The sequence below is a fragment of the Vipera ursinii genome (genome assembly GCF_947247035.1).
Source record: "Vipera ursinii genome assembly, chromosome: 14".
NCBI lineage: Eukaryota > Metazoa > Chordata > Lepidosauria > Squamata > Viperidae > Vipera > Vipera ursinii.
Window position 1 is genome coordinate 7786391 of NC_139527.1, and position 21464 is coordinate 7807854.

The window sequence follows — 21464 nt, forward strand, 5'->3', positions numbered from 1 at the left end:
CCATTCTATTGTTATTCTATTCTATTCCATTCCATTCCATCTCTTCTCTTCTATTCCTATTTTAATTCTATTCTATTCTATTCTGTTCTGTTCTAAAGCAACTTTCCGACTGATCCTCGCACCTACGAATTTCAGAGGTCTGTAAACCAAATGAAAACTGAAGATTGTTAAGAACAGGTGTGGTTTCACTTTGCAGCCAGTTCATTTAATAGCTGGCCTGCCAGCCTCAACTGTGGTTGTTAAACAAGGACTTTCAGTATTCTAAAAAGGAATGGAGAAAGTGACGCAAAGAGCTGGACAAAGCCATCTAAGTCAAGGAAGCCTGAGTGTTCCCGTTCTGGAGTAATGTTCTGCAAGGACACGGTGTACCTGGAACGGGTGCGTCTCCTGCTGATGCCCGGGCTATTGCTCACACGATAGGCAGTCGGAACGCTCCTCTCTTCTCGATGCCTTTCGGGGGTGTGTGCCCGTCTTCTCGGCGATCTTGAGCGAGACCTGAATGGGCGACAGGGAAAAATTAAGTTCACCCTGGACAGCTTTTGAAAACCTTCGTTTTGTGATAGGGGCACGCCACCAGGATTACCAAAGAGGAGCAAAAAAATTCAACAGATCAATAAAAAAAGTTGAAATGTGGGTTTGTTACACCGTGAACACTTTTGAGAAAGAAAGAAAGAAAGAAAGAAAGAAAGAAAGAAAGAAAGAAAGAAAGAAAGAAAGAAAGAAAGAAAAAGAAAGAGAAAGAAAGGGAAAATACAGAGAAAAAAGCAAGAGAGAGGAAAGAGAAAGGAAATAGAGAAAAAGGGAAAGAGAAAGGAAATACAGAAAGAAAGAAAGAAAGAAATACAGAAAGAAAGAAAGAAAGAAAAAAGAGAAGGAAAGAGAAAGGAAATAGAGAGAAATAAATAAATAAATCCTGGAGATGATAGATAGATAGAAAGAATATACTGGAGAGAGAGAGAGAGAGAGAGAGAGAGAGAGAGAGAGAGAGAGAGAGAGAGAGAGAATGAGAATCAATCAATCAATCCTGGAGTTGATAGATAGAATGAATATACTGGAGAGAGAGAGAGAAAGAAGAAAGAAAGAAAGAAAAAGAAAGAAAGAAAGAAAGAAAGACCGACCACCAGATATGCAGCAGGGGGGACTGACTGTCAGCTCCCTGAAGATGCTTTATCTGCTCACTTCCCCCCCCCCGCCCCCAACTATTTTTAAAATCCCAACAGAATAATTCTGTCTTTAAGTGCTTAAAAAGGCAGGACGCAGATTAAGTAATTTCCAGATGTAAAACAACCATATCAGAACTGATGTTACCATCCTCCAAAGAGCCAGTTTTCATTTTGTACGGCCCACAGCACAAGGCTAATATCAAGAGAGCCTTAAGCAGCACTTCTAAGATTTGCATAGCAATGACGAAGTCTCCTACATGCACTTCCCAGCATGAATTCACACAATGAAGGACAGGGAGAGCAAGGTCTCTCCCCTTTCACGGGATTCTGTTTTGCAGCTACTTTAATTATTTATTATTATTATTATTATTATTATTATTATTATTATTATTATTATTATTCACCCCTTTGGGTTTCTCTTGAGGTATACATCAACGCTATCATTCTGGGCCACCCTAATCCTCAAAAACTTTAAATTAGAGGCGGTTTCTCACCTTTCTAAAAAGGAAAGGAAAGGAAAGGAAAGGAAAGGAAAGGAAAGGAAAGGAAGACAGGTCTGGGGTTACAACAGCTAAAGAAACACCCGTGAAATACCTGTGAGGAGACGTCTTAACTCTCTTCCTGCCCACAAAATGATCTAAAACTTCACTGCCTCTTTGCCCTTTGGAAAACAACCCCCTTCCCTGCTGGGAATCCAGACTACATTCCACCCCACTGGAATATCAAAAAGCCAAGTTACTGTGAACCATTACAGGTAGTCCTTGATTTACGACCATAACGGAGCCCAACATTTCGGCGGCTAAGCGAGACAGTTAAGTGAATTCTGCTCCTTTTTAGGACTTTTCTTGCCACAATTGCAAAATGAATCCCTGCAGATGTTCAATTAGTCACACGGTTGTTAAGTGAATCTGGCTTTGCTTGTCAGAAAGCCGCAAAAGTGGATCACATGACCCCGGGGACATTGCGACGGTCATAAATATGAACCAGCTGAAAGCGTCTGAAGTTCGATCACGTGACCATGGGGATGCTACAACGGTTGCAAGTGTGAAAACCCTCCTGAGCCCCCTGTCGATGGCCTACTCTAAATGCAGGGCAGATCTGACCGTAACGTTGCTGGGAAATCTTACATTCATCAGGAGTTTACAAAAGGATGAAGGCAACAACAGTAGTCAGAGGAACAGTAAGAGGAACAATGCCTGGTTTGGAAGCCTCCCTGCTTCAGACAGGAAGGCGGTGCGGAGAGTGGCCGAAAAGATCATTGGCAGTTCCCTCCCTCCCATCAAGGACATATCACAGAAGCGTTGTTGGAACTGGGTCCGTATGAGTATCTGGGACACTACTCATCCTCTTCACAACCTGTTCTCCTTGTTGCCTTCTGGAAGGAGGCTTTGTGGTATCCGAAGAAGAACATCTAGATTCAGCCATAATTTCATTCCACACAGCATTAACCTTGTGAAGCTTCCTCCTTCTGTTATATATTCAAGATGGACAATGTTTAATATTTATTTGTTATGTGAAGCTATGGCAAATCTAGACAGCACACTAAAAAGCAGAGACATCACCCTGCCAACAAAAGTCAAGGCTATGGTCTTCCCAGTTGCAATGTATGGCTGTGAAAGTTGGACCATAAGAAAGGCTGAGCGCCAAAGAATTGAGGCCTTCGAACTGTGGTGCTGGAGGAGACTCCTGCAAGTCCCTTGGACTGCAAGGTGATCAAACCGGTCGGTCCTAGAGGAGATCAACCCTGACTGCTCTTTAGAAGGCCAGATCCTGAAGTTGAAACTCAAATACTTTGGCCACCTAAGTAGAAGGAAGGACTCACTGGAGAAGAGCCTAATGCTGGGAAAGATTGAGGGCAATAGAAGAAGAGGACCACAGAGAATGAGGTGGCTGGATGGAGTCACTGAAGCAGTAGGCATGAGCCTAAACGGACTCCAGAAGATGGTAGAGGACAGGAAGGCCTGGAGGAACGTCGTCAGTGGGGTCGCGATGGGTTGAACACGATTTCGCAGCTAACAACAACAACAACAACAACTAATTCAACAACTAAAAACAATATGTAGGGGTGTGTATGTTGTATATAGTATGTTTAGGTGTGTGTCATGTATGTGTTCACCTTGAGAGCGGGCAACTAAATTTCATTTCTGATGTGTGCCGTTGTGCCCACAGTAAAAAAAGGACAATCAAGGTTATCTTCTCTTCTCTTATATTACATCTATGGCAATCAAATCTTTGTGCTGTCAAGGCTGCCCGAGAATTCTCGCGCTCTGTTGCTGCTCGCACTGGGGAGCTGCCCACCCATGACGCCATGCTCAGTGTCCCTGTGAGTTCTGGGAGTCTGTGACATATGGAGGCACACATTTCATTCAGAATTTTTTCTTTTGGCGACGTGGGGCAAGTTAATTAGAGTTGCTCAAAGGGCAGAAATCCCTTAAATGCTGTGGAAATTTTAAGGAATAACAAAATAACAGAGCTGGAAGGAACCTTAGAGGTCTTCTAGTCCAACCCCGTTCAAACAGGAAACCCCATACCATTTCAGACAAACCGGTGTCCAATCTCTTCTTAAAAACTTCCAGTATTCAGACAATAAGGAAAAGGCATTAGCTTTGCATATTTGTAAACATCAGGTGTATTTTTCTGGATGCAGATTTGGCTATTTTTTTAAAAAATAATTGTGCTAAACGGGGAAAGGTTACTGCCATTCGTATACCATTATATTTTTTTTAAAGGCAAAACATGGATTGTTGTTTGAGACTACGAGGACTATTAGTAAGGACTTCCAACTTTTTAAAGCTGTTAAAACCCCTTCAAGTTGCTAATCACTTCCCATTCTTAAGGTAAAGGTTCCCCCGCACATGCGTGCTAGTCGTTTCCGACTCTAGGGGCCGGTGCTCATCTCCGTTTCAAAGCCGAAGAGCCAGCGCTTGTCCGAGGACGTCTCCGTGGTCATGTGGCCGGCATGACTAGACACCAAAGGCGCATGGAACGCTGTTACCTTCCCACCATAGTGGTCCCTATTTTTCTACTTGCATTTTTACGTGCTTTCGAACTGCTAGGTTGGCAGAAGCTGGGACGAGTAACAGGCACTCACTGTTACGCGGCACTCGGGATTCAACCCGCCAAACTGCCGACCTTCTGATCGACAAGCTCAGCGTCCTAACCCACTGAGCCACCGAGTCCCTCCCCATTCTTAAGAGCAGCATCCAAAAGACTGCCTGGGAGAAAAGAACTGGTTTTGAAGTGTTATTTCTGCCTCTCTCATCAAGGGAAAAAAACAAAAACACCACATTTTGAGAATTAGCACTCCCGACTCTTCCTTACAGAGACCAGGAACACGTGAAGTTTCTTTATGCCAATCAAGTCCTCTTACACGCTAAATCCTTTAATGATGCCTTCCCTTGCTAATTACTACATACAGATCATTAGCTGGGTAAACAGAGTAGGTGGCTTAGCATGTAACCTCTTAGGAAGTACAGACGGAAAAGCAATTCATGCCAAATGAAATTTAGCCTTTAAATGAAAGGCAGGCGTGCAGTTTGCCCAATCTCCTCCATCTATTCGTTTTGGGGGAGTTTTTTTTTAAAATATAATTGGGACTTTCCAGGTGGATAGCTTGAGATCCCAGTTGTCAAATCTTTAGTTGTAAAACCACTGGATCACTTGCTGTCTAATTGTATTTCTTTGCACCAGACAGCAGTCTCCTTCCTCCCTTTCCAGTCTGCAATGCTGTGCTTTTGCAGAAAGTTCAAAAAAAAGAATTCGCACTGACTCCGGTTGCAGTGATTACGATCCTTAGGTGTGACAGTCGTAAATGACTTGTGGCCAGGGTGAGAGGTGTCAGCTAAGCAGGGCCAGAGGTTGACCATGAGACTGGGAAGTTGGAAAAAAACCAGAAGGCAATAAGGAGGCAAAACCTCCATGGTTCTGCTGAGAACATAAAACCCCCAAATGTCTCCGTGGAATCGTTTGGAGCTGATCCGGCTTTGAAGGGCATTTTACTCTGCGCACCCTGTGAAATTAGAAACATCTCAATTTTAAAAGCAGCACGGAGGCCCTTCAAGATTGCCCAGCTGCCGAAGTACTGCACTGCTGATCTTTCCTTGGGGTCCGTATTTAACCCAGGATGCTGAAGACCTCGTGGGAAATTTCATGAAAATCGGGATCTGAACTCGGACGAGCAAAAGGTGACCTGAATGTACAAATTAGCTAAAATGGCTCTCCTATGAGCCATCACACGATGGGAAAGGTCAGACTAGGAAACTAATAAGGAGAAAGAACTGGGTTAGGTGTTAATCTGTGTTTTCCTTCTGCTGCAAAAGGAACAATAGTTGGAATCTTAGTATTCTAGTAAAGAAATGTGTGTCTTTTAACACAGCGGTCCTCAAACTTTCCAAGCTTGGGAGCGGGGAGGTGCATGCATGCACAGCTCCTTTTGGCGTGCATGCACGCCCTCCGCTCGCACTAATGGAGCTTTGCCCACGAGCGGAGGGACCTTTGCCCTCATGCGTGAAGCTCCATTCGTGTGAGCAGACGGCACCTGTGCTATTGTGTGTGAAGCTCCACTCGTACACACTTGCCCATCTCTCCCATGGTGCAGTTTCCAACAGGCCTCGTCCCGGTCGTTGTGGACCCCTGTTTTAACACAGGAAGGCACGGAACGAAACCTAATTGGTGTATTTCTGAGGCCGAAGACATTCTCCATCAGCCTCTAATTCAGATTGGCAGCCCAGAAGAAAATTTACAATATAATGTTTCCGGGGAAAAAAAAAAAAGATCCTTAGAAAATTTGTACACAGCACAGTGAATGGGTTTGAAGGACAGAAGGAAAAGACGCTGCCAAGACAAGAGTCAGATGAAAGAAATTTTGAGTCTGGGACAGAACTGTAATTCGAGCAAGCTTCTCAGTTCACATTAAGATGCTCCAATCTCTCAGGGGCTGCCCCAAAGAAGAGGGAGTCAATCTATTCTCCAAAGCACCTGAAGGCAGAACAAGAAGCAATGGATAGAAACTCATCAAGGAGAGAAGCAAACTAGAACTAAGGAGAAAATTTCCTGACAGTTAAAAAAAATTAATCAGTGGAATAATCTGCCTCCAGAAGGTGTGAATGCTCCAATACTGGAGGTTTTTAAGAAGAGACTGGACAGCCACTTGTCTGAAATGGTATAGGGTTTCCTGCCTGAGCACAGGGGGTTGGACTAGAAGACCTCCAAGGTTCCCTCCAACTATTATTACCTTTTATTTATTAGACATGAACCACAGTCAACTGAACACTGAAATTGACTGGCGATTATCATTATATAAAACTTTTATTCATAAAACATGAAACCCAAGTCAACCGAACGCTCAAATTGACTGACGCTGATGGTTGACACGGGTTGCTGCCAGCATCCTAGCTGTATCAACCAGGTATCTCCTTAAAATGTAAGATGTTCCGAGTAGCGCAGTTTTTGGTAGCTTTGCTGGAGTTATTGCGGGAAGCTGCAATTTCTTGATGTATTCTGCAAAGTTTTTGGACATAGTTCCCAGTGCCCCGATGACAGTGGGTATCACTGTTACGCATTTCATCCATAATCGTGCAGTTTCGATGGCCAGGTCGCTGTATTTCGTAATTTTTTCCCAGTTGTTGTTGTTGCTGTAGTAATTGTAGTTCTTCTTGTTCTTGGTCTCCTCCTCATTATATTATTATTATTATTATTATTATTATTATTATTATTATTATTATTATTATTAATTATTATTATTATTATTATATTTATTATTTATTATTATTATTCAGGGGAAGACATAGAATCACAGGACTGGAAGAGACTTTGGAGGCCTTCTAGTAGTCGAACCCCCTCCTCCAGGCACGAGAATTCATACCAACCTAGCCAAATGGTTGCCCAGTCTATTTTGAAACTTCCAATGACGGGGCACCCACAAATTCAGGAGGCAAACTGTTCCATTGATTAATTGCTCTCGCTGCCAGGAAATTTCTCCTTATTTCTAGGCAGGTTCTCTCTTTAATGACCTTCCACCCGTTACTTCTTTCTTTCTTTCTTTCTTTCTTTCTTTCTTTCTTTCTTTCTTTCTTTCTTTCTTTCTTTCTTTCTTTCTTTCTTTCTTTCTTTCTTTCTTGGACTTATATCCCGCCCTATCTCCCGAGGGACTCAGGGCGGCTAACAACAACAAAAATTAAAGGTCTCTGTACAGTAAATTAAAATTAAAAATTGAAATAAATTAAAGATTAAGAGTTAAAATTGTAAACATAATTAAAATCCCTGTCAGTCCAGGTCAGCCAGGTGGAAGAGGAGTGTTTTGAGGCCGCGGCGAAAGGACTGGAGATCTTGGGTCATCCGAAGCTCAGGGGGGAGCTGGTTCCACAGGGCTGGCGCTCCCACAGAGAAGGCCCTCCCCCTGGGGGTCGCCAGGCGACATTGTCTACCCGACGGTACCCTTCTTGTCCTGCTCTCTGGTGTTTTGGAGAATAAGTCCAGGTTTAAGAAGAGACTGGACAACCACTTGTCCGATATGGTAGAGGGTCTCCTGCTTGAGCAGGGGGCTGGACTAGAAGACCTCCAAGGTCCCTTCCAGCTCGATTCTGATGAAGCCAATCCCCTCTTCTTTGGGGCAGCCCCTCAAGTACTGGAAGAGAGTTCTCATGTGCCCCCCCCAGTCTTTCTCTTTGATACCTAGCTCCCACAACCGCTCTTCGTATGCTTGCTGGCTCAGGAATTCTGGGAGTTGAAGTCCACGAGTCATAAAAGAGCCAAGGTGGCCTTCCTCCGGACTCTAGACCAGCGGTTCCCAGCCTTTTCTACACCCCACACCCCTAGAATGATTCTGATGCATTCTCGGACCCCTTACAAAATGAATACCTGGTTATGCATATACCCTATAATTTCGAAGCCCACGTTTTCGCACCCCTGAAATATGGTCTTGCGCCCTCAGTTGGGAAGCCCTGGTCTAGACCAACTTGTAGAGCGGACACTCCTGCAGAGGCCGATTTACAGATCAAACTAATACTCAAATTTTTCCAGAAATCTGAAGAGACACCTGGGAGAAGATCCTTCATCCTTCATTTACCATCAGGCTACCTTCAAGTCCTGCCCGTCTCTACTTAGTCAAACCAAGTGCACACAAATTCGGCCTCACCGGACCTTCTGCCTGCCCTCTCTACCCCCCCCCAACACAGCTCTGACCTGACAGCGCTTGGGTCAAGGAACTCTGGCTAAGGGGGGGGAGGGGGAAAGAATCAAAACAATATAAATCGCTTTATCCAGCTGGAGGGAGCTTGGAGCCCGAGAAATTTGCAGTGAAGACATCGAAGGGCTGTCAAACCCCCGCAGTACACCTGAAGCCATTTCCGGAGGAATGTTATCCTGTCAAAAGGAATCTAAAGCCTCTCTCTGCTGCTAGGAAGGAATTCCCCTTAGCCAAGGTCTTCACTTCTCTCTTTGTAGCCCAGGGATGGAGAAGGGCTTGGAACGCAATTCTCTCCTCTCCGTCATATTTGCATCGTCTCTTTTATCTGGGGATCTGAGCCGGGTTTTTCTGCAGTGAACTAGTGCCTTCCCTTAAGACGGATTGTTAAAAAACAAAGCCTTGATTTCCTTACTGCGTTATCCTCTGTTATGAAGCTAGCAGTGGCATGTACGAAGGTTGTCAAGATGTCCCTTCCAATCTGAAAAAACTAATTTAATCCTCCGATTCAGCTAGGCAGAAACCGCTTTATGTCTCCAAGGGAGTCTGCTTTGGGGGGGGGGGGGGAAGAGAGACTCAGGACAGTAATTGAACAGACACGGGGTAAAGGAGCCATACGGTTTTTAACAAGAACGTGCAAGATTTGACATTTTTTTTGGGGGGGGGGGAGAGAGACAAGCTGTCAAAGTTTCCCATCCCAGCCTGCACAACTCAAATGGCACGTTTCAGTTACGTTTATTTGCATTTTCTTAAAATAAACATACCAACATCTTACCGTGGTCCTTTAAAAAGGAAAAAAAAAACTCTCCAAAACCTTAACTTTTGAAGCATCTTCATTATGGATTTTCTAAAGGCTGACAAGACCCTCCTATCATTTTGATCAGCTTCTCCCTAATTTATACCTTAATCTTTAGCATAATCTCGTATCCTAAAGGGGCGTGAAGCAGGTGTGGGAACCATCTGACGCGCCATGTCAAGCTACGCGGTGGCGTTGGCAAATGTTGAGGAAATGCCATCTTTTGCCCCTGGCAAACTGACATGAAGCTGTCTTTAACACCCTTAATTGGCTTCAGCAATCTGCCACCTATTTGGGGGGGGGGGCTGAACCCCTGGCAGACGTGCCGAGAAGGAAAGCTTCCTTTGTTCTAAACATGTCACTTTTAGAAAGCGCATCGTGCCCGCCTTTTAACGCCGGAGCGGCTAAAAAATATTGGGCGGCGCTCAGAAAAGAGCTGTACGGCGAACGAGAAGCAGGATGCCAAAAAAAAAGAAAAAAAAAGCGCTTTTAAGCATTTCACGAGTTAGAAAAAGCTCACCTGGAATGCCGGACGGTTCTGTATGCCGTGGGAAGCGAGTGCTTGGCTTTCGAATGGGACCGGGATCTGGATTTGGAGGACGAGTGGTATTTGAAAGGTGGGGTCTGCGAGCGAGATCTGGATCTTTTCTTGTGCTTCTTCTTCTTCTTCTCTTTCTCTTCTTCTCTGGGCGGATCTCTGCATTTGCTCCTAGGCCTTTCGGCCGCCTTGGCTTCTAGGACTGGCAACGTCCGGATGCCGGTCAACAGAGCGCAGGGGATGTTACTGACCGTCTAAAAAGGAAGGCAGCGGAGAGTTAGGGTGGGGTTTCTGGGAACCTGGGGCTGTAAGTTCACCTAGGAGAGTCCTGGAAAATCAAAGAAGCATTCCTGACCGACAAATAGCTTCCTGGAAAGCAAGCGGTTTCAGTCTGCCCTCTGTAAAAAAAGAAAATATCCTCCCAGACCTGTTAAGTAAATTGCCACAGGTTATCAGTCCAATGTTATTGGGTACCGCAGGACAGAAAATTTGTCTCTTTGCTTCTGTTCCTTATCATAGAATGACAGGGCTGGAAGGGATCCCGGAGGTCGTCTAGTCTAGCCCAGCTGCCTGCTCAAACAGGAGAACTGACACCATTCCAGACCAACAGCTCTTCGTCCCTTCTTAAAGCCTCCGGTGAACCAGCATTCACAACTCCTGAAGACAAGCTGATGAATTGCTCCCACTGTCAGGAAATTTCTTCTCGGTTCGAGGTTGGATCTGTCCGTGGTATATTTCTGTAGGTTACCCCTTGTCCTGCCCTCAGGGGCTATGAAGAATAAATCTATTCCCTCTTTCCTGGGATAGCTCTTGAACTACTGGAAGACAGCTATCGTGTCTCCCCTAACCCTCCTCTTTGTTAGGCTAAACAGACCTAGTTCCCTCAACTGCTCATCGTGTGAATCAGTCTCCAGACCCCTGATCATCTTTGTTGCTCTTCTCTGCACTCTTTCTGGGAACCTTAGCATCTCAGAACCGCCAGAGGGGGTTGAACTAAAATTGAATTCTCAAAGAATGAGGGCCTACCAGGGGATTATTTTTTTTTAAAAAAAAAAGTCTAGGTAATTCAACTCTGGAATTTGCTATGAGGTGTACCACTCTGGCTATCTTCAATATACATAAGTAAGGTAAAGGTTCCCCCGCACATGCGTGCTAGTCGTTTCCGACTCTAGGGGCCGGTGCTCATCTCCGTTTCAAAGCCGAAGAGCCAGTGCTTGTCCGAGGACGTCTCCGTGGTCATGTGGCCGGCATGACTAGACGCCAAAGGCGCATGGAACGCTGTTACCTTCCCACCGGAGTGGTCCCTATTTTTCCACTTGCCTTTTTACGTGCTTTCGAACTGCTAGGTTGGCAGAAGCTGGGACGAGTAACAGGCGCTCACTCTGTTACGCGGCACTTGGGATTCGACCCGCCAAACTGCCGACCATCTGATCGACAATATATATATTTGAATATCTAGACCTCCTGGGGATCGCTGGTCCTTAGCTTTGATGTCCTTGGGACGTTAGCAGGGAGACTAGCCGTCTTCCTCGTGTCTTTGGCTGCCCACTGGGAGAACAGACTGCTGGATATTACATGGGCCAAGGGATCCAGCCAGCCAGGCACCGGTGATCTTCTTATGCTGTCGTTTTCTAACAAAAATCCCAAAGGGGCTTTTTGCAAAAAAAAAAAAAAAGCAACTGGACTTCCTTTGTTTTTGCTTGAAGAGGTTTCGCTTCTCCTCCGAGAAGCTCCTTCAGGATGTTGAAGCAGCTCAAGTTTAGTTTGGCAGCCGAAGGAAGCTTCTCGGAGAAGCGAAACGTCTTCAAGGAAAAAACAAAGGACATCCAGTTGCCTTTTGAAAAAAGGCCCTTTGGGACCACCGTGATCTGGAGGGCTGAGAATCTCCACAGACGTCTTAACTAACCAGAGATGTCCAACTTCTTACGCTCCAGGCGTAAGAAATCGAGAGCCCTCTTCCACAGAACACGCCCTGACCTGACGCAAAGAAACCATCCATCCCTCTGAGAGCCTGTTTTTCATGAGACACCTTCTGCCACCCGAAGACCCCGGACGACTCTCTAATTTCCCCAAGCTGGAGATAAAAACAGTCAGCAGTAATTCCTTGGCCACCTTAAAAAAAAATTCATATTCAGAGAAGTCTAGACAATTTTTTCCCCCACGCCGACTGCAAAATTACGGTTCTGGGGACAGCGTTCACATTCGGATGGGCAAAATAGAGCCTTGGTGGAGCAGTGGGCTAATGCCTCCTTAAGTAACACCACTGCCTGCAATTATTGCAGGTTCGAGTCCCACCAGGCTCAAGGTTGACTCAGCCTTCCATCCTTCCGAGGTAGGTAAAATGAGGACCCAGATTGTTGGGGGCAATAAGCTGACTTTGTAATAATGCCGCTTGGAGGGTGTGTGAAAGCCCTAATAAGCAGGCATATACATAGAATGAAGGCTACTGCTAAGCTTGTAAGCCGCCCTGAGTCTTCGGAGAAGGGCGGGATATAAATGGAATTAAAATAAATAATAAAAAAAATGCATAAAAACCCTGGGCAGGCTGAAATGTAATTATGGTTTGTGGGAAGGGGGCGTGGGGGAGGTTGAAGAGGAGCAGCAGCGTTTGTTAAAAAGATTTTCCCAACTTTTATGGAAAGCAATATAGACTTGAGAATATATGCCCGAAAAGGAACATAAAGCTGAATCAAAGAGTCACCCAGTAGTCAGTATTTCTTACAGACATCGGTGGGTAAATTTAAATTTACTGGTTTAATTTAAATTTAATTACTTGAGCCTGTAATTTAAGTACTTTTGTTATTTAAATTTCTGGCCAAAGCTTTCCAGGATTTTAAAGAAGTCTTTCATTTTTAATGGGTGCCAGTGCCACAGTAAAAAAAAAAAAGTGACAATAAAGGTTATCTTATCTATCTTTATCTTTGGCTGGATCTGGACATTCCTACCACTATTGATAGCAGGAAGTCTAAGCCAGCATCAGATTTCTAGTTCTTTAACCGTGACCTGGAAACACCTCATCATAAGGCTGAAATTCCACCATCGCTACACCTTCAGCCCTGCACGACCTACCAACCTGACGGATCAATAAGAGATGGTCTTCCTTTGACGCTGGAAGAGCGGAGGACAATTGCTGGATGCATCGAACGCTTCTAATTTTAGCTGCCTTCTGCAGGGTTTATTTTAGCAGATCATCGAGTTCGTGAAAAATTTAAAAGCGCCTCCCTCCCCACTCCCCCCCCCAAAAAAAAGGTTTTACATGACGAAGCCACCTTTGTTTCACACAATGGGCTCAACTAGGATGTTTGCACAACCCGATAACCTTGGCTTTGGTTCCCGTTTGGCTTTGGGGCTTGCGATGCAAAGCCATCCAGCTTGTTCGCTTGATGGTTCGCTAGAAACAGATGAAGGAAGCTGTGTGAATACAACCTCTCCTGTTTGTTTGCTTGCTTGCTTTGGTGCTACCCTAGATTCCTGGTGCCTGCTTGGACAAATCCTTGCATTTTTGCTCCCCTTTACCATTTCAAGAAGAATCACCTTTCTGGGAAATGATCACGAGAGTGGTCAGCTCAGGAGTGATACTGAAAATCCAAAAAGGGCCCCTAAGTCTGCGCAATTTCGAAGCACGGATAAAGCAGTCTTTTCAATGCATGAAAAGAACCAAGGGGTGGGGGGTGGGGGTGGGGAGAAGAAATGACCTTTTTTTCTTTCTGAACAGCATTTTCTGAAGTTTTCGCAGCAGACTCTGGAGAAAGCTTTGCTAGGATAAAATCAAAGCGGGTCCCCTGTGCTGAGACATCTGTCAAGGGAGCCGAAAAAGCTCTAATTAAAACGCCAAAACGTTTGCTGAAGTGTAGAAGACAGAAATGCACGAGAGAGAGACACGTCAGGGCAAAGAGAGGATAAGATGTTTGGGAGGGAGGGAAGAAGAAGAAGAAAGATGGGAGATAGAAGGAAAGTTTATTTCCAGCATTTGCAGGAATAAAAGTCACGGTGCTCGAGTTGTCTCGTTATAAAACAGTGTCAAAAATGCCGGGAGTTGTAAAGCACCCATCTGCAGGGTAGCGAGTGTAGAACATAACAATTTTGGGTTGTCTTGCAAAGACCTTTTTAATTTGATCTTCGGAGGAAGTGCCCGTTTTAATATTCCAGGCAAAGCTCTGGACGAATTGAAAGGAGCAGGATTTGAAATATGCTGAGCAATTAGAGGAATCAATGGAAGTGAATACTTGGTAGCTCAAGGGTTGAGCTGTGGGGTCCTTGGTGCTCTCTGAGCTTGGTGGTTTTCTTGCGGGCATTTCATGACCCAACTAAGGAACATCATCAGCCTTGGAAGGGAGAAGGAGGAGGACTGTGGAATCCTTGGGGCTCTCTGATCTGGGTGGGTTTTCTTGCAAATGTTTCATGACCCAACTAAGGAACAACATCAGTGCTAAAGGGAGTGGGGTTTGCAGAGAGGAGGATGAGAAGGACCAAGGGGGTCCTTGGAGCTCTCTCGAGTTGAGTGGTTTTCTTGCACATGCTTCATGACCCAACTAAGGAACCTCATCAGTGCTAGAAGGGAGTGAGGTTTGCAGAGAGGAAGAGGACTGTGGGGTCCTTGGTGCTCTCTGAGCTTCGTTGTTTTCTTTCAGATGTTTCATGACCTTACTAGATAACAGCATTGGTCTAGAAGGGAGTCGGGTTTGCAAAGAAGAAGAGGAGGAGGATTGTGGGGTCCTTGGTGCTCGGTGAGTTTGGTTGTGTTCTTGCAGACATTTCATGACCCTACTAGACAACATAATCAATGCTTGAAGGGAGTGCTGTCTGCAGAGGAGGAGGAGGGAGGATTGTGGTGCCCTTGGTGCTCTCTGAGCTTGGTGGTTTTCTTGCAGACGTTTCAAGACCCTATTAGGTAACATCATCAGTGCTAGGGTTAGGGGGTGGAGTTTGCGGAAGGAAGGAAGGAAGGAAGGAAGGAAGGTAGGTGACTGTGGGGCCCTTGGTGCTCTCTGAGCTTGGTGGTTTTCTTGCAGACGTTTCAAGACTCTATTAGGTAACATCATCAGTGCTAGAAGAGAGTGGAGTTTGCTGAAAGAAGGAAGGAAGGAAGGAAGGAAGGAAGGAAGGAAGGAAGGAAGGAAGGAAGGAAGGAAGGAAGGAAGGAAGGAAGGAAGATAGGTTGTGGGGCCCTTGGTGCTCTCTGAGCTTGGTGGTTTTCTTGCAGACATTTCAAGACCCTATTAGGTAACATCATCAGTGCTAGAAGAGAGTGGGGTTTGCTCTCTGTTTATATACAACAGTTTGCCTGTCAGCGTTGGTGGGAACGTTCTCGGTGGTTCCTTGATTAGACTGTTGTTTAGTGTTAGCCTGCTTGTCTGAGTTGGCAGTTTCTTGACTGGACTATCCGGGGCAAGCCACCTGTCTATAAAGCGAGACCAGCACTGACAGGTTTCCAGGATATAAAAAAAAATAAAAACCCCAAACCAACAAATTTAAATTTATTTTGAGCAGGGAGAGGAAAAAAGGTTGATAAAGAGTAATAATAATAATAATAATAATAATAATAATAATAATAATAATAATAATAATAATAATAATAAAAAACCCGCAGCCATGGGAAAAAATAAAGCCACCAGAACTTGTTTTTGGAAATAGAGTTTCAGGCCAGGAGTCCTTAAAATGTCAAAAGCTGAAGCTCAAAAAATGTTTTTATCAGCCGTGTCAAGGGAATCAATACTTTGTTTGAAAGCAAGGCGGTACTCTGCACTGCCACTCAGGCGCAAACAATGTCGCTTTCCTTCAAGAAGCATTTAATGATGGCAAAATCTGATCGGGCATGCTTTCGCTTCTTTTATTTTCCCCAGAGATCTGTGACGGGCATTTCTTGAGCCCCATTTGATGATCTACGACTAGAAAAAAAAGGCACAGCGGGGAGAAAAGATGGTTATCGCCTCCACGGCTATGACTTGCACGGTGAGAAGGGGGGGGTTGAGTCTCTTTCGGTAGTCCTCGGCTTACGACCGCGATCAAACCCGCAATTTCGGCCGTTAAGTCACCAGAGTTGCAATCGGCTGACCAAATTATTGCTAAGCACATTGATTTGTGCTTTAAATTGTAAGCCGCTCTGAGTCTTCGGAGAAGGGCGGGATATAAATGGGATTAAAAAAGAAATTCGATTCCACGACTTTTTTTTTGGCAGCGGTTGTTGAACGAATCCACTGTCCCCTGGGGGCTGTTTTGTTGTTGTTGTTTTTTGCTGGAATACGGAAGGAGGTGCCAGTTTCTGAAAAAACACCTTGTGACTGCAGGACACTGCAAATGGTCGTAAATGTGGACTGTGTGTAAAATTTGGCCACATGGTCACAGCCCTCCAGATGTCAGAACTTCTAGTCTAGGTTGCAAGTCCTGTTTTTGGGGGGTCCGTCGCAACGCTGAAGTCACTAAGCAAACACTCATAATTGAAGGAGCCCCCCCTTTGTTTGATCAATTTTTATTTATTTTATTTTAATTCCATTTATATCCCGCCCTTCTCCAAAGACTCAGGGCGGCTTACAAGCTTAGCAGTAGCCTTCATTCTATGTATATGCCTGCTTATTAGGGCTTTCACACCCCCCCCCCCCAAGCGGCATTATTACAAAGTCAGCTTAATTGCCCCCAACAATCTGGGTCCTCATTTTACCGACCTCGGAAGGATGGGAGGCTGAGTCAACCTTGAGCCTGGTGGGACTCGAACCTGCACTAATTGCAGGCAGCTGGTGTTACTTAAGGAGGCATTAGCCCACTGCTCCACCAAGGCTCCACCAATTGGCCTTGTGGGGGGAGCCCAGAAGAGCATGCAGCTGTGGGGGTACAGAGAGCCCTTGCTTCGCCTTTTTAACTAATTCTCATAGGGTCCAGCATCCGTGCCTCCTTTCAAATCCTAAATGGTTCAGACTTTAATTGAATTCTTATAAGCTGCTTTTGTATTTTAACATTTTACTGGACAATGCCAAGGGTGCTTCTCTTGAGGGTGACGGGCTGTTCAAAAAATGTAAAAAAACAAACAAGCAAACACCAATGCGCGTTCGGGAGATGAATCTTGTCAGTTGCACAGGCGTTTGAAGTGATGATGGACACAAATGGACAAGTCGCGCATTAAGAAAAGGAGCGAAGAGCAAAGATGGTGCGAAGATACGATCAAGGGAAATAATAATCATAAAAAAAAAGGTTTCTCCCTTGTGGAAAGAGGATCTGCCTCTAGCTGTCAGTCAAGATTTAGCGAGAAAGATAAATGGAACGTTATCTTAGGAAGGACAATGAACAGCATAAACCAGAAACGGGATGAAATAAAAGCAGGGGGTGAATTAGGTCCAAAGCTGGCCCATTCTTCAACCTGGAGCCCTCCGAGTTAATGCTTGCTAAGAGGTATTTGAGCAGCTCCTTGAGTTCTTACAGGCATTTATGTAATCAATTCTCTCCCTCTGAATGTCAATTATCCCTGGCTTATGAGGAATGCAGGTGCTGTTCCAACTCCTATTACGCGCAGAAGCCATTTATCGGGGTCTGGGTATTGACCAGCTTTGTTGATATACAGCAAATGGAAATTGCAAGCTAAACCATGGGATGCAAAGCCAGATAAGTGCTTACTAACATTTATAAACCTGTAGCAAATCAGGGTTACTGTGACAGCCCATTACCATATTAGAAAATGTAAAGGATGAAGGTGGATAAATCCAAAAGTTTCGAAGGATATAAACTTCGGCGATAAGAAGAGACACACTTCTGGCTGAGGAATTCTGGGAGTTGAAGTCCACAAGTCATAAAAGGGCCAGGTTTGAAGACCCCCTGGTCTGGCTCCAAGCCCGTAGTTTCATCAAAATGGCCGACTGAGGAATTCTGGAAGTCCACAAGTCATAAAAGGGTCAGGTTTGAAAGCTCCAAGCCCGTAGTTTCATCAAAATGGCCGACTGAGGAATTTTGGGAGTTGAAGTCCACAAGTCATAAAAGGGCCAAGTTTGAAGACCCCCTGGTCTGGCTCCAAGCCCGTAGTTTCATCAAAATGGCCGACTGAGGAATTCTGGGAGTTGAAGTCCACAAGTCATAAAAGGGCCAAGTTTGAAGACCCCTGGTCTGGAAAGTAGACCGGGAAGAAAAATCCATCATTCAAGTATGAGGGTTCGCCAGTCTTCCTGTTTCTAACCTTATTTGTCTTCTTCTCCTCCCATGCCTCTTTTCATCAGAGGCTTTTCTGTGGAGAAAACACCTACACAAGATTGTCTGTGCTATGTCTCATCTCCCAAGTGCCTGAAGATGAGCAAGTAACTCCATATCTACCTATCTTAGGACAGGACTTGCCATCAAGGTTTCGAAGATTCCAACTTCAAGGAGAATTTGATGGACATACAGATCACACGTCTTGGTCTACTTCTGTGAGACTCTAGAAAGAGTGCAGAGAAGAGCAACAAAGATAATCAGGGGACTGGAGGCTAAAGCATATGAAGAACGTTTGCGGGAATTGGGGATGTCTAGTTTAATGAAGAGAAGGACGAGGGGGGACATGATAGCAGCGTTCCAATATCTCGGGGGCTGCCACAAAGAAGGAGTCACCCTATTCTCCAAAGCCCCTAAAGGTAGGACAAGAGGCAATGGATGGAAACAAATCAAGGAGAGAAGCAACCTGGAATTAAGGAGAAATTTCCTGACAGTTAGAACAATTAACTAGTGGAACAGCTTGCCTCCAGAAACTGTGAAGGCTCCAACACTGGAAGTTTTTAAGAAGAGATTGGACACTTATTTGTCTGAAATGGTATAGGATTTCCTGCCTGAGCAGCGGGTTGGACTAGAAGACCTCAAGTCCCTTTCAACTCTTCTCTTCTCTTCGAAATGTCACTCTAAAAGCAACCTTTTCAGAGCTGCAAATTTACTATTTTGCCATCTTTGCCAAAGAAGTGTCTTCTCCAGTTTCAAAGCCAGACCCACCTTCAAGAGAAGACTTGGCGAGGCTCTTTTAGTGTCATAAATTCATTGAAGTTGTCAACATTCTAATTCTCAGCCACATCAGAGGCATCACACATCATCAGGACAACCAACCGTAACAAAACAATCTAACTTGGAAGATAGCTCCACTCCAAGAATAAGCTCTCAAAATACTTTTAAATGAAACGAAGAGGGGATGGGTGGGATGGGTGATGGTGACAGGGACCCTTGAAATTTGATAGTGGGCTAATAATATAGAATTTAATATGTCACTCACACCAACCGCCTTAAATTACAAGAATTGTTGCTTGGGAGCAATTAAAGATATTCACTGTCTTTTGAAATCTGCATTTCCATGTGCTTGTTAATAACCACAACGAGTGCTATTAAAAACACAAAAGCTATTAGAGGAGATTTAAAACAAAGAAGCCTCATTTACATACAATTCCAGTTATTTTTAGCAGAAGCATCACTTTTTTTTCCCTGAAGAGTATGGGGAGTATAGGAATCTGAAGGAGCTTTATTCCTAGCTCGGAAGCTATCTCTGGATTGATAATTCAACCCATCTATACGCTCACAGAATTAAGCTAAGAACCTTAATCTTTCTGGGGTTTAAGCACTTTACTCACAAATACCTAAGGCACATTGTCTGTGTGGATCAACACTCCCCCCCCCCAACTTTTACACTAAGATGCTCTCGCTGCTATTCTGCGTATATGAAGTCTTAGATTTAAGTCACTGGCCTCTGATTTACACTTCAATCCTTAAGCTGATGTGCTTTCACGAGCTTACAAAAACGTGCTGGAAATTTTAATTGAATTGGATTTCCTGTTCAGGGGAAAAAAAAAACCCCAAAACAAACCCTAGGTTTTAAGATATAGCTCTGTCTTCATTATTGGGAAGCAGACGGTTGTAATATAGATCCTCTAGCAGCCGTCACATTCTTGCTAAGATAATGTTTATTCTCCCCTCGTGATGGAGAATTTATGATCCTTCTACTGAGTTTGCTCAAGATGTCATTACCGAAAGATGTGTTGGATGTCCGGTCTTTTACACTGCAAAGAGAAGAGATATCTGTACCAAGAGCAAAACAATGGCCCAAACGTGAAAGGGGGGGGGGAAAACCGAGAATCAAATAAAATCAGATAAATATAAAATAATAAGGAAGCTCAGGGCTGTGAAAACGGTCCCTGAAATTGAGAACGAGAAAACGATGCATCCAGAATTACTGTACAGTTTAAGGATAGGTTTCAGATGTCAGGGTCAGGCTATGTTCTGCTTAAACACAGTTTGTTGAATAAACCACGGGCTGGGTTCACACCTCAGGTTAGCCAGTTGCTACAAGATTTTCAGTTGTGATTCTTAAGTTTTTGGTCAATGATCAAAGAAACTGTCAGAGGGCTGGAACCAATCTCCTGGGAATTAGATTCTAGGAGATCTCAGCTTCAGCTTTGCAGCAGCAATTCAGACCCAATAACCCATCCAACAGTTTTATGGGAATCTTTGCCAAAGCTTGCAGAGCAATTAAGTTTAAAGACTTAAGAGAAGGCCCTCTTTTCTTATCAACACAAAAACATGCATGCAGTTTAAAGCCTGTAGTTAAATCGAGTGTAATCAAGATCTAAATGATTTCTAAGCTGCCTGAATGGTTCTGCCTTTCTCATCGTCTCGCTGTTTTTTACATGTCAGGTCGCACGGATTGGATCGTGCCTTTGGCTCAAGAAACCACAGGAAACCAGTCCCAAGAGTTGGCGATAAGGAACATCCGCACAAAACTATTTTACCAGTTTAACGACAAGCCAAATTTTCTCCCCAAAGAGTGAGTTTAATTACAGTTTTCGTTGGCTTGCAAAAAGATGGATGCTGTGATCAAAATGCCCAGAGATTAGATGATTCTTCGGGGATAGGGAACAAACCATGATCCTCATGACACCCTTTCATGAAAACTAGAAATGCTGGCTAATGCTTTTTGAGGCATCTTAGCCCAATGTAAGTCATTCTTGGATCCCAACACTGATGCTGCCTGAGGTTGGGAGGTTGAGGCATCCATGGCAGAAGCTGCTTTAAGAGGGAGCATCTTTTAGAAGTATGTTGGCCTTATGTTGAAATTAAGGCTTGGTAACTTTTAGCAGGGATCGGGAATGTCCCATGCAGCTAGTCCTCAACTTACAACAGTTCACTTAATGACTGTTCAAAGTTACAATGGAACTGAAAAAAGGGGCTTATGATGAGGGGGGACATGATAGCCGTCTTCAAATATCTCAGGGGCTGCCCCAAAGAGGAGGGAGTCAAGCTGTTCTCCAAGGCACCTGAAGGTAGGAAAAGAAGCAACGGATGGAAACTCATCAAGGAGAGAAGCAACTTGGAACTAAGGAAGGAAGGAAGGAAGGAAGGAAGGAAGGAAGGAAGGAAGGAAGGAAAGGAAGGAAGGAAGGAAGGAAGGAAGGAAGGAAGGAAGGAAGGAAGGAAGGAAGGAAGGAAGGAAGGGCAACGGATGGAAACTAGTCAAGGAGAGAAGCAACCTAGAACTAAGGAGAAACTTCCTGACAGTTGGAACAATTAACCAGTGGAACAACCTGCCTCCAGAAGCGGTGAATGCTCCAACACTGGAAGTTTTTTAAGAAGGGAAGAAAGGAGAGGAGAGAGGGAAGAGAGTAGAGGAGGGGGAAGGAAGTAGGAAAGTTGGAGGGAAAGAGGAGAAGTGGGGAGAAACGGGAGAGGAAGAAGAGGGAAGTAGGAAAGAAAACAAGAAAGGGAGAAAGAAAGTAGAGAAGAGGGAAGAGAGAGAAGGAGGGTGGATACAGCGAAAGGGGAAATGGACGGGCAGCACCCAAAACTTACGTGTATGTA

The 21464-nt window shown here is 44.6% G+C and overlaps 1 protein-coding gene across 1 annotated transcript in view; it reads right to left on the bottom strand.

The window, feature by feature from the left end:
* SFSWAP (splicing factor SWAP) overlaps window positions 1–21464 on the bottom strand; it is a gene marked incomplete at its 3' end in the record, with an annotated part of 125787 nt that overhangs the window by 39532 nt on the left and 64791 nt on the right. The window contains exons 14-15 of the mRNA XM_083373383.1: window positions 9663–9934; window positions 370–495 (exon numbers count right to left, since the gene is read on the bottom strand). Coding sequence (XP_083229509.1) covers window positions 370–495; window positions 9663–9934 — 398 coding nt within the window. The remainder of the gene's footprint in view (window positions 1–369; window positions 496–9662; window positions 9935–21464) is intronic.